Source organism: Pelobates fuscus, chromosome 9 (genome assembly GCF_036172605.1).
Source record: "Pelobates fuscus isolate aPelFus1 chromosome 9, aPelFus1.pri, whole genome shotgun sequence".
In the NCBI taxonomy this organism is placed as follows: domain Eukaryota; kingdom Metazoa; phylum Chordata; class Amphibia; order Anura; family Pelobatidae; genus Pelobates; species Pelobates fuscus.
Genome location: NC_086325.1, coordinates 134194609 through 134208591, shown reverse-complemented (window position 1 = coordinate 134208591; position 13983 = coordinate 134194609). Strand labels below are relative to the sequence as shown.

The 13983-nt window shown below is 40.5% G+C and overlaps 1 protein-coding gene across 1 annotated transcript in view; it reads right to left on the bottom strand.

Moving 5' to 3' along the window:
- Positions 1 to 9240: 9240 nt before the first annotated feature.
- Positions 9241 to 13983, bottom strand: part of AIF1L (allograft inflammatory factor 1 like) — a 78836-nt gene continuing 74093 nt past the window's right edge. Inside the window, exon 6 of the mRNA XM_063432467.1 lies at positions 9241 to 9898. Coding sequence (XP_063288537.1) covers positions 9811 to 9898 — 88 coding nt within the window. The 3' untranslated portion in view covers positions 9241 to 9810. The remainder of the gene's footprint in view (positions 9899 to 13983) is intronic.

Genomic DNA, 13983 nt, shown 5'->3' with positions numbered 1-13983 from the left:
ACTCTATAGTGCCAGGAAAATTAGTATGTTTTCCTGCCTCTATAGTGGTCTTTTAAGATAGCAAGACGTCACCTTTAAATTGTGCCTTTCATTTAAAAAAAAAAAAAAAAAAGTTTCTCTTTTGGTAACACTCGAGATAGTATACTTTTCCTTTATGTGTTACAACATTCTATGTATTGTCCTATGACTTTCCAAAATAAAGTAAAAAAAAAAAAAGTCTGTATTTAAATTCTGGCAGCTGATCGATCTGTCTTGTATGATCCATGAGATCACAATTGTATGTATGTGGCTGATTAACCCTTCTTGTATTCTAACATGTCAATACAAATTGTTAAATCGAAAAACAGTATGTCTTTATTCATTAAACTGGTAATAATTGGGGAGAATTTAAGGTCAATATAGTCAGCTACACACATTTTCCAAGTTCACTACTTTTCCAGTTTGACTGTTATCTCCTAAAATCAGCAGTGCCATTGCCAATTTTGCACAGTCCCTGGTTTACTAAATAGAACTGTATTGGTTAATAAACAGTCTCTATTTTTTCCAAAACATGTTTGAAATTGCTCAGCAGTATTTATAGTTTTAAAGGAACACTATAGTCACCTAAATTACTTTAGCTAAATAAAGTCGTTTTAGTGTATAGATCATTCCCCTGCAATTTCACTGCTCAATTCACTGTCATTTAGGAGTTAAATCACTTTGTTTCTGTTTATGCAGCCCTAGCCACACCTCCCCTGGCTATGATTGACAGAGCCTGCATGAAAAAAAAACTGGTTTCACTTTCAAACAGATGTAATTTACCTTAAATAATTGTATCTCAATCAATCTCTAAATTGAACTTTAATCACATACAGGAGGCTCTTGCAGGGTCTAGCAAGCTATTAACATAGCAGGGGATAAGAAAATCTTAATTAAACAGAACTTGCAATAAAGAAAGCCTAAATAGGGCTCTCTTTACAGGAAGTGTTTATGGAAGGCTGTGCAAGTCACATGCAGGGAGGTGTGACTAGGGTTCATAAACAAAGGGATTTAACTCCGAAATGGCAGAGGATTGAGCAGTGAGGCTGCAGGGGTATGTTCTATACACCAAAACTGCTTCATTAAGCTAAAGTTGTTCAGGTGACTATAGTGTCCCTTTAATAACACATATATGATGTTGGACACGTATACATTATCCCCTGATTCCTGCACCAGTTATAAAACACAATGCTAAGTGTTAAAAACTACAGAATTAAAGGGTTACTTCGACCCTTCCTAAGCTATTTATTTTTTTTACTTACGATGCCATATTAGTTAGAAGTGGTCATGGTGGTCAAAGTAACTCATTAACAGCCAGTCAGAAAGAGGGCGGCAACTGCATGCTGGGAAATATATATAGGTAACAGGTCACTTTCAGTAGAGAAGGAAAGTCTAGTTTCTGGTGCTGTATGTGTAAGGGTTTATTCATTGAACTTTGAATTGTAGTGAATTGAAATCTGAACGTTAGAATTGAGGACTAAATAGATTATTTGGGAAAATTCACCAAGTCAGATTTAATCACAGATTGGTTATTTTAGCATGAGTTTTAGTTTGGCTCAATTTTTTTCAGATAGAATGCAACAAACACTTACTTGGAGTTCTGTTTACTGAACAGAATGTTTTGCGTTGGGGATTTTCTCCAACTCTGATAATGTCTCCTGAATTTCACTGCTACACACTGTTTAGTGTATACATTCTTCTAAAACCTAATCAGTGTCCCTCAAAATAAATTTAAAAAAATAGGAAACAAGGGGCAAAGGGAAGGGAGAACATGTATGAAAGAAAAGGGAACCCTATCCCTTATTGAATTTACCATAATACTAACAGAGACCAAACAGGCAGAAACATGCTAGTCTGGTAATGACACTAAGATAGATTCTAATCACTAAATTAAACCAAAGCCCCAATCATAATGAACAAAAAATACAACAGGAAGACACAGGTACTGAGAAAAATGTAGAAAGGGACAGGGAGAGATATATGCATACTACCCCCCCAAAAAAGGCACAAATATAGCTCAATCCTGCGCAAAGATAAGATCTCTAGGTACTCCAGTTAAAACAGGGGTAGAAAAGAAAAGTAAAAACCCATTTAAAACTCTCAATTATCCCTAAATTACCTCAGCACCGTAGTAACACCACTAGTACCTACCAAAACTATTAGCCCTAATTGCTGGGATGATCTACATCAAGTATGTCAAACTCGCGGCCTACAATGAATTTCTTTGTGGCCCAGCCAATCACAGGCAGCGGTCGAGGGGGGCACAAATTACTTGCCAGACAGACAAGTGATTTTTGCACCTGCCTTGGCCTGTGCTCCCTGCGCACCCAGGCTGCGTGCAGCTCCATATGAGAACCGCATGCACAGTACACTGGGAGGGGGAGCGACTCCCCCTTCTGCTCTGTGTAGGCGCGCCGCTTGTCACGTGATCACCCGGCAATCAGTCTGGAACAGTGTGCTGCTGGAGAGTGAGACGCCCCCCTCCCCTTCTATGTCAGGTGAGAAATAGCAGGGAGGGAGGCCAACTATCGATAGGGCAGAGCCGGCGCTACCATCACCTCAGGCGCTGACTCTGTGAGAGAAACAGCTGCCTGCCAGAGCAGGAGAAGGGAGATATGAATAGAAGGGGTAGGAAGGGAGACATGGGTGGTGGAGATAGGAATGGAAGGGGTGGGAAGGGAGGTAGATAAGAATGGAAAGCGTGGGGGGGGGAATTATGTAACGGGTGAGGGGGAGATGATGGAGACATGGTAGGAGACCCATGGAGGGAAACCGACATGGTTGGAAGAGGGGGAGTGAGACATGGATGGAAGGGGGAGTGAGACATGGATGGAAGGGGGGAGAGAGTCATAGGGGGTGAGACATGGATGGAAGGGGGGAGAGACATGGATGGAAAGGGGGGAGAGACATTGATGGAAGGGGGGAGTGAGACATGGATGGAAGGGGGGAGTGAGACATGGATGGAAAGGGGGGAGAGACATCGATGGAGGGGGGGAGAGACATAGTGGGAGAGACTTTTTTTTTACTAAAAAAAACCATCCCTCGACTCATCCACCCTCTCTAATTACCGTCCCATATCCCTGCTCCCTTTTTCCTCAAAGCTTCTGGAAAGGCTTGTCTTTACCCGTGTGTCTCATTTCCTCAATTCCAACTCTCTCCTTGACCCCCTTCAATCTGGCTTCCGCCCTCTCCACTCTACAGAGACTGCCCTTATCAAAGTCACTAACGACCTAATCGCAGCTAAATCCAAAGGCCACTACTCCATACTAATTCTTCTTGACCTCTCAGCGGCCTTTGACACCGTTGATCATGCTCTCCTTCTTCAAACTCTTCAATCACTTGGTCTCTGTGACTCTGTCCTCTCGTGGTTTTCCTCTTATCTCTCCCAACGCTCATTCAGTGTCTCCTTTTCTAATGATACCTCCTCCCCTCGCCCTGTCTCGGTTGGAGTTCCCCAAGGCTCCGTCCTTGGTCCACTTCTATTTTCTCTTTATACTGCCTCTCTTGGCAAACTTATTACCTCTTTTGGATTCCACTACCACCTGTATGCTGATGACACCCAGCTATATCTCTCCTCCCCGGACCTCTCCCCTGCCATCCTGCAACGTGTCACTGCTTGCCTTTCTTCCATCTCTGACTGGATGTCCTCCCGCTTTCTGAAACTCAATCTCTCAAAAACTGAGCTCCTTGTCTTTCCTCCTCCTAATACTGATCCTCCTCTTTCACTCTCCCTTCAAGTTTGTGGTACCAACATCAGTCCATCCTTGCAAGCGCGCTGTCTTGGCGTCATACTTGACTCTGGTCTCACCTTTGAGCCTCACATCCAGCATGTTGCCAAATCCTGTAGATTCCATCTTAAAAACATAGCCCGCATCCGCCCCTTTCTTGCACCAGATACTACCAAGGAGCTTGTCCATGCTCTGGTAATCTCCCGCATGGATTACTGTAACCCTCTCCTGATTGGTCTTCCCAAAAGCCGTACTGCACCCCTACAGTCCGTAATGAACGCTGCTGCTAGACTGATTTTCCTCTCTAGTCGTTTCTCTCACACCTCACCCCTCTGCCAGTCCTTACATTGGCTTCCTGTATGCTATAGGAGTCAATTCAAGGTACTAACTCACACCTATAAAGCACTGAACAACTCTAGCCCCTCTTATATCTCCTCACAGATCCATAGGTATGTCCCTTCTCGGTCTCTCCGTTCTGCCCGTGACCACCTCCTGTCCGTTGTCCGCACTCGTACGGCCAACTCGCGCTTGCAGGACTTCTCGCGGGCGGCTCCCTTCCTATGGAATAGCCTGCCTACCGCCATCAGACTCTCCCCTAGTCTTGCATCTTTTAAGAAGTGCCTTAAAACTCATCTCTTTAGGAAAGCATATGGCCTCCAAGACTAACCCTTACCTCACATACCTGTCTCTTGCCCTCTCCTAAAGGGCAGTCCACCTTATTTGATTGCAAATTCCTGTCCTAATGTGTTTTACACCCACCTCCTATAGAATGTAAGCTCGATCGAGCAGGGTCCTCTTCAACCTATTGTTCCTGTAAGTTTATTTGTAATTGTCCTATCTATAGTTAAATCCCTTCTCATAATATTGTAAAGCGCTACGGAATCTGTTGGCGCTATATAAATTGCAATAATAATAATAATAAAGACATGGATGAAAGGGGGAGAGGGACATGGGGAGAGACATGGATGGAAGGGGGGAGAGACATGGATGGAAGTGGGGAGAGAGACATGGATGAAAGGTGGGGAGGGACATGGCTGGAAGGGGGGAGAGACATGGGTGCAAGGGGGGGAGACATGGATGAAAGGTGGGGGAGGGACATGGATGGAAGGGAGGGGAAGAAGATACATAGATGGAAGGGGGGAAGAAGAGACATGCATGGAAGGGGGGTAGAAACTAGCGGAGTGTGTAGCCACACCTTACTCTGCCTGGAGATTGCAGAGGGACTAGGAAGTGAGCGGAGCAGACTAAGACAGCAGTTTGCAGAGGGACTGAGGGAGCGGACACCCCAGACGGTGGCATTATTACTGAGATAGTACGTAACTTTAGGTGAAGCTTTTGAGTGAATTATATATATGTACCCAGGATTACATATTGTTTGCATGAAAAAGATACAAGTAATTTTAGTTTGTTTTGGGCCCCAGTTAGACTTTGAGTTTGACATGCTTGAACTACATCAAAGCAAAAATGAAAAAAGAAAGGGTGCTACCCAAATTTGCAAAAACTGATAGGGAGCAAAAACCCAACGTGCGTTTTGGCGTGTCAACACACTGTCGTCAGGGGCAAGTTTATTGTGGATACATTTTTCATTTGCTTTTAGCTGCAAATGTGTGTACAGCGGTAAATTTTCAAAGAATCCATTTAACATCTGTGAATACACAAGTGGAACTGGGCTCAATCGATGCGCATCCAGTCCAATGGCTGCCATTTTCACTTGAGATCTCTAAATAAATGGCAATATTCCCTGTGGTTAGAACATTTCGGGGACAGAATCATTGCAGTGTTCTAAAACCAGTGATAGCAACACAAATTTAAATCTATGTTTTAACACTATTCATACTGGAAATGCCTTGTGAAATAGGCCTGACATTTCACATTTTTCGTTTTGCTTCTGTACCCTATCTGAAATGTGACAGCATCTTTAAAAGTGTTTAATGACACGAAAATTATTATCAATTACTGGGACGCCTATACAGCAGCTATGGCTTATTAAAGATTCTTACCCACCAGGGGCATAACTACAATACGTCCTCAATGATTAATATATAGAATCTAACAAAAGAAAAAACTATACTGGGAGGTATGAAATCGAGAAGGGAGGGGGCATGACTGCTAAGGGGGACATGTCAGTAACCACAAAGAGGTGGGTTTCAGTGATGCAATTTATATGCAACAACACAACGGGCCACCTCATGTGAGCCTGACTTCCCTCGTATGAGCCTGATTTGTCACACACACTTGCCAGTCAGTCAAATGGAACTGTACATGTGAAGTGTACTGCAAAAGTAGCTGTCAACACTTTAACAATGACTCTCACACTTTGCTTTCTGGATATATTTTTCTAATTTCTCTAGACGCAGGGCAAAAAAGAAAAAAACTTGGGCTTCGAGGCACGGGTCCAACATTGGGACTTTTGGAAGTTACCTAAAAAAATATGCAGAGGCATAAAAAATTTCATGTTTCATGAAACTTGTCCAGCCTGGACCAATCTATTGTACACTTATTTCACAAAATATTTGTTACAATTATAGCTTCACATAGATTCACTGTTTATTAATACCTTGTTAAAGGTTACTAAAGGCTATCCAGAGTTTGTCTCAGTCCAATTTTAACTTACCGTCCATTCATAAAGACAGACCGGATACTGCTCCGTAGTGCCCAACTCTTACATAACCAGAGATCAGTAATACTTTCTTGAATGTGTAAATAGTTTGCCAAAATGTAGGGCTCTGGAATTCCCAAATTTGTGATCTTTTTGAATCCCAATGTTGTATAACGGCAGGAATGTTTAAAATCTAAAACAAGCCAGCCACTTTCGCTTGTCTAAAAATCAACAGGTAGATCTAGAATATGTCGTAATGCATAAAACTTTTGTAAATGGGTAGAACATTTAGAACTGAAAGGTAGTGATAATCTGGAGTTATCTTCAGACGATAGTGGGAGTTGGTTGTTAGAGTGGCAAAAAGGGCAGCAGTAGTGATTTTTGTTTAGCATTTGTTTTGTTCGTTCCCCCCTCCCCTTAAATATAATTTGATTATTATGCAATACCTGAAATAGGTCTAATTGTAATGAGAATTGCAATGTTTTAGGCAAACTTGGAATATGGCCTTGAATGTTTTGTAGTTTGGGTGCTACACCAAGATTCCTAGTATGATTGCTCATGGATTTAATATGACATCAACCTATTGTCTTATTCCACCTTATATGCTAAATCTTGGCTACTTTATTATACAAATAAATATATACACTGCTCAAAAAAATAAAGGGAACACAAAACTATCACATCCTAGATCTGAATGAATTAAATATTCTTCTGAAATACTTTGTTCTTTACATGAATGTGCTGACAACAAAATCACACAAAAATTAAAAAAAATGGAAATCAAATGTTTCAACCCATGGAGGTCTGGATTTGGAGTCACACTCAAAATTAAAGTGGAAAAACACACTACAGGCTAATCCAACTTTGATGTAATGTCCTTAAAACAAGTCAAAATGAGGCTCATTAGTGTGTGTGGCCTCCACGTGCCTGTATGACCTCCCTACAACGCCTGTGCATGCTCCTGATGAGGTGGCGGATGGTCTTCTGAGGGATCTCCTCCCAGACCTGGACTAAGGCATCTGCCAACTCCTGGACAGTCTGTGGTGCAACGTGACGTTGGTGGATGGAGCAAGACATGATGTCCCAGATGTGCTCAATTGGATTCAGGTCTGGGGAACGGGTGGGCCAGTCCATAACATCAATGCCTTCGTCTTGCATGAACTGCTGACACACTCCACATGAGGTCTAGCATTGTCTTGCATTAGAGGAACCCAGGGCCAACTGCACCAGCATATAGTCTCACAAGGGGTCTGAGGATCTCATCTCGGTACCTAATGGCAGTCAGGCTACTTCTGGCGAGCACCTAGATGGCTGTGCGGCCCCCCAAAGAAATGCCACCCCACACCATTACTGACCCACTATCAAACCGGTCATGTTGCAGACAGCAGAACGTTCTCCACGGCATCTCCAGACTCTGTCACGTCTGTCACATGTGCTCAGTGTGAACCTGCTTTCATCTGTGAAGAGCACAGGGTACCAGTGGCGAATTTGGCAATCTTGTTCTCTGGCAAATGCCAAACGTCCTGCACGGTGTTGGGCTGTAAGCACAACCCCCACCTGTGGACGTCGGGCGTCATACCACCCTCATGGAGTCTGTTTCTGACCGTTTGAGCAGACACATGCACATGTGTGGCCTGCTGTAGGTCATTTTGAAGGGCTCTGGCAGTGCTCCTCCTGTTCCTCCTTGCACAAAGGCGGAGGTAGCGGTCCTGCTGCTGGCTTGTTCCCCTCCTACGGCCTCCTCCACGTCTCCTGATGTACTGGCCTGTCTCCTGGTAGCGCCTCCATGCTCTGGACACTACGCTGACAGACACAGCAAGCCTTCTTGCCACAGCTCGCATTAATGTGCCATCCTGGATGAGCTGCACTACCTGAGCCACTCGTTCTTACGCTACCACTACAGTGAAAGCACCCCCAGCATTCAAAAGTGACCAAAACATCAGCCAGGAAGCATAGGAACTGAGAAGTGGTCTGTGATCACCACCTGCAGAACCACTCCTTTATTGGGGGTGTCTTGCTAATTGCCTATAATTTCCACCTGTTGTCTATCCCATTTGCACAACAGCATGTGAAATTGATTGTCACTCAGTGTTGACTAAGTGGACAGTTTGATTTCACAGAAGTGTGATTGACTTGGAGTTACATTGTGTTGTTTATGTGTTCCCTTTATTTTTTTGAGCAGTGTATATATATTATAGTTATCTTTGTTACATGATCTGCTTAAGAATGAATTCTTTGTAGTTAATAAAATGATTTAAAATAAAAAAAAAATATACGAAGTATATATAAAAAATACAAAGAAAAGCTGCCTTTTCTATATGCTCAGGCTCAATTTAAAATTTACATTTTTTGAGATACATTTTTTTGAATGATTTTTGATATTTTTGGCTAAACTTTTAAAATGATTTAATATTTAGAAAAATATTGTAATATTTTGATATATCAATTTATATATATATTCTTTTGACATTTTAATATTTTGAATAAATGATTTTACGTTTATCCAGGTGCCCACAAGTAAAAGCTAACATCTTGATGGAATAGCGTTGTACACACTATTATACTATACCTAACCTGTAATCGATTATTACTATAGTATTCATTTGTCTTTAGATTACCCATCTGTATCGCTTTATTACAATGTCTAAAGCACCAAAAAATTTAATCTTTCAAAATAAAACGTTTATCCAAACATATTAAATAGAGGCCTCTATTGGAGTGCAAATGTGCATTTTACCTTTGCCTAAAAAATTTTTTTCTTCATATACATTATTTTCCTTTTTTAATGTAGTAACCTGAGATGTTCTTTTTGAACTTTTTGTTCAACGCGGTTAATTGCATCGCAATAGGCAAGTCACAGATTTTTTGGGGTAACAAAATGAAGACAAGGTCTACTGGTAGTATACACAACTCTTTACAAAATATACATAGTTAAAATAATCAGATAAGGGCATTAGGCCACAACACGTTTGCTGTCTAGAAAGGCCTGCAGTGCAATGTATAGAATACAGGTCATCTTTACAAAGCTTTAAAAATGTGCTATGCAAATCAATGCTCGAAGGAGCTTATATTATTCTGATTGGGAATGCCAAACGTACATCAAATTTTGTTAGCTAAGCTGAGGCACTAGGAGATAACGCATTTCACCTAAATTCACAGCAGATCGGCCGTAAAGAATTGGACCATATCCGAGGTATGACGATTTCCCCCAATGTCCTCTACAGTCCAAAAGCTGACACTTCCTGCAATTTACACCCTCTAATAAATAAAACAGACGTTCTAGAAGATTTAACAAAGGAAATATTGGCTGTGAGATAAAAAGAAGAGGCAAGTTTGGAAAGGGCCTCACATGCCCTCTCCTAAGGCACATGGCTGGCTGGAAATTGTTCTGTGTAGCAGTACACCATAATACTTGGCTTTGGACGCAGAGACGTAAGACAGAGGTCCTGACTATGAATAGCTCCTTCAGGGGAGGCTGGTGATGTCTCTCTTTGGTGGTGGGCCTGTTGGCTTTGGGCATGCTTCATTGGCTCGTCCTTCAAACATCATGATACTGAGAATAAAAAAGGAAAAAGGAAGTTAGAATATATATTTTAGGTTCAGAGGTGGACAGTCCCAGCAGATACAATGAGATGTAATGGTTATGATGCTTAGAGCAGACCTCAAAATTTCTATTTGCCCGATAGCTATTGGCAAGTGAAAATTCAACCCTGGCAAGTAGAAATTCACCACTAGTGAGTGTGCCATGGACTCTACAGGTTTGTCTAGCAGCGTAGGCAAGCAAAAGAAATTCCCCAGGCACTCAAAGTGTTAAAGCCGCAGGCAGATTTAATGAAACCAAAGGAACAGCAACGTTTCAACCTCCTAAGCGTTTTTTTTTCCCCCCAATTTTGAAAAAGACCTCTTAGGAGGTCGAAACGTTGCTGTTCCTTTTGTTTCATTAAATCTGCCTGCGGCTTTAACACCTTGAGTGCCTGGGGAATTTCTTTTGTTTGTGGGATTGCTGGTCCTGCTCCGGAGCACCGGGTGGCTGCTGGGATTGTAATATAGCAGCATAGGATGTGTCATTTTGTGCCATGGCTCAGGATGCCTCTTTAAAACCTCTGTTAACCTTTGCCAGTGCACACAATTCCTAATTTTCTATGACAACATGGATTTAACAATGTACAAGAAGGAAGTACATAGAAAAAAGAGAGAAGTGTAAGTAATGATATGTAGATATATATATATCAAGAAGTCATGCCCTGTAGCTGAAAAACAACAGAATCAGCAAATGGCATAGAAGTGCTTTTATCTGTAAATGTGATTGCAAATGATTGAGAAACATCAGGGGCAGGTCTGAAAATTAAAGGAACACTCCACTGAAAATGCTATTTTTTAAAAAACAATTTAATAGATATATACCCAAAGAAAACATACATGCACTTTTTTTCTGCATGTTTTCTTTGGGGGTATATGGAAAAAAAAACTGTTTACATGACCTGCAGACATGCTGTCTGAAGTCTTTGCAAGCATTCCCCTTTTTCCCCAGGACATACATTAATCATAAGCTTCTAACTGAGAAGCCTCTGTGCTGGATCCATGAGCGTATGTACTGCAGCTAATTGAAAAGGCGGAAGGCACTACACCTGCAGCTTCTGTTAGATCTGCGGCGCTAACGGAAGCAGAAAAAAAGCTTCCTGGCTGTCAGCTTGCAAATATATCATTGAAATTGTCACTTTTATAAAATGACTCAAATATGACAGACTCCAGATACCTAAAGCACTTTAGCAAGCTGAACTGTTATATATGTCTGGAGTGTTCCTTTAAAATGTATAATATACAGCTGGACAGGGACAACAGTGACTCATTAGCTGTGAAAGGATGAGCTAACCAATGGCTCTCTGAGTTTTTCTAAATGATCATTTCTGTGGATTTGGTCTCCTATAAGTGAGACACTAGATACCACGATTTTCCCTTAGGAAAGCATTGGATTGGCCATCGAAAAGCATTAGATTGCCAAGGAGGAGGGTTGAGGCGAGGCCAAACACCCTGGCCAATCAGCATCAGTGTCTGCATGCTAATTGCATGTCAGTCACACTGTGCAACACTGCCCCAGGAAGCAGCTTTAGTAGCCATCTGAGGAATGGCGAGCGGAGGTGTCCCTAGGCTGTAATGTAAACACTGCGTTTTCTCTGAAAAGATAGTGTTTACTGCAAAAAGCCTGCAGGGACTGACTATACTCAGCAGAACAATTCCATTAACCTGTAGCTGTTTTGGTGACTATAGTGTCCCTTTAAGGTTACATTTGAGATTACTGAGCCAGAATAATTTATAACCGTAATCATGCATAGAAATGTATTATAAAAGAAGATTTACGCTGAGATAGGTACAAGCATGCTAAAGTGTCAGGAATTCAAAGTAAATGTCAAATTTTATGCTAAAATAGCCAAATTGGAAACATAGCTAAATTCATTCACTTTACATTCCCCACATTGACAATTTAATAATCTTGACAGGCCTTATTCACTAAACAGTGTACTGTAGTAAACAAAAAATTAAATTGCTAAATTTATACTAATGTAATTGATTTGGAAAAATTCCCTAACTCAGCTGTAGCCACAGATTGGATATTGTTTGCCTGCAATTTGTAATTTTCAATTCAACCCCAATTTATGGTTTAGTGAATAAAACTATTAGTTATTCACTGACCAGGGAATTTTAAAACAAGCAGACGAAACATGCAGAGCTGGAAAAATAGCTTAGATTAAGATGGAGAAATTTTCAGAATTGACTATTTTGGCCTAAAAATTGAAAATCTATGGTAAAATTTATTTCAGTGAATAAGCTTGTTTGTTTTAATCTGTCATCTGACATGTCAGGTACTATCTACTTATCCACAGAAAAAATATAGATGTAATATTATTCAATAAAGAGGATCTGTCATGTTCCTCATTTGTATGGTTTATCTATCACATTAAACACTACTGAAATATTTACTGCGTGATAAAATATCAGAGGAATCAAAAACTGCCAGTGATTCTGCAAGCACTGACACATTGTACCAAACTGGAAGAAGTTTCTTGTGGGTAAAGTTTGCATCAAATTGCACATAATCATGGGAAGACTAGAGAATTAGCATCAATATAACTTGCATCGTACATCTTTCTGTGACTTTACAGAAGGTATTTGCTAAACTGAAACTAAAAATTAAGATTTTATTTTTTTAAGTACAGACAATTCACAGATTGACTACTTTGGCCTTGATTTTCAGGTTTCCATTCTCAACCCTATGTCTGAAGGGATTTACATGCATTGTAAATGTATAAATGTCACATACTTCAGAGTGTGCACCCACAATGCATTGCTCGACAACTCATAATTCACTCAGTGAACATTGAATCTGCATGAGATACAAATTCAAAATCTACCTCTTGTTAATTAACCCCTTCAGGACGGAGTCAATAGTGCACGTTCTGATCAAAACAAAACGTAAACAAAAACTGGTATTTGCGCTATATGTCTGTTCACCTGTAGTTCCCATCTTTCATATTAAATGCACCCACACTTATTATATATCATTTTGTTCAGGAGAAACAGGGCTTTCATTCCATATCAAATATTTATATATGAAACCTAATTTATTATGAATAAAATTTAAAAAACTGTGAGAAATGTAATTTTTTTTTAAAAATTTGTAGTTCCGCCTCACATTTTAGCTGTAAATGTCATAATACTGTTAGGTTTTACTGCAAAAAAATGCACATATTTGTAATCAGCGATGTCTCACGAGTACAACAGTACCCCCCATTAACAGGTTTTATGGTGTTTTGGAAAGTTACAGGGTCAAATATAGAACGTTCCATTTTTAAATTGAAATTTGCCAGATTAGTAATGTTACCTTTGAGACGGTGTGGTAGCCCAGGAATGAGAATTACCCCCATAATGGCATACCATGTGAAAAAGTAGACAACCCAAGGTATTGAACGTGGGGTATGTTTAGTCTTTGTTAGTAGCCACTTAGTCACAAACACTGGCCAAAGTTAGCGTTCATATTTGTTTTTGTGTGAAAAAAGCAAAAAACTAATATTTGGCCAGTGTTTGTGACTAAGTGGCTACTAAAAATGACTGGACATACCCCATTTGCAGTACCTTGGGTTGTCTACTTTTGCAAATGGTATGCCATCATGGGGTAATTCTTATTCCTGGGCTACCATACGGTCTCAAAGGCAACATAACTAATCTGGCAAATTTCAATGTGAAAAAAATGAAATGCAAGCCTTATATGTGACTCTCTAACTTTCCAAAACACCATAAAACCTGTACATGGGGGGTACTGTTATTCTCGGGAGACTTCACTAAACACAAATATTAGTGTTTTAAAACAGTAAAACATATTACAACAATAATATAGTCCATAAAAGTGCCGTTTGTTTGTAAAAAATGCAAAAAACTTCACTTTGACTTAAAATATCATCGTTGTAATATAATTTACCAGTTTTAAACAGTAATATTTGAGTTCAGCGAAGTCTCCTGAGTAAAACAGTGCCCCCTATGTACAGGTTTTATGATGTCTTGGAGAGTTACAGGGTCAAATATAGTGCTTGCGAATTAAATTCTCTGCACTTTCTCCCTGTGTTGTCAGGCATGTCAATCAAA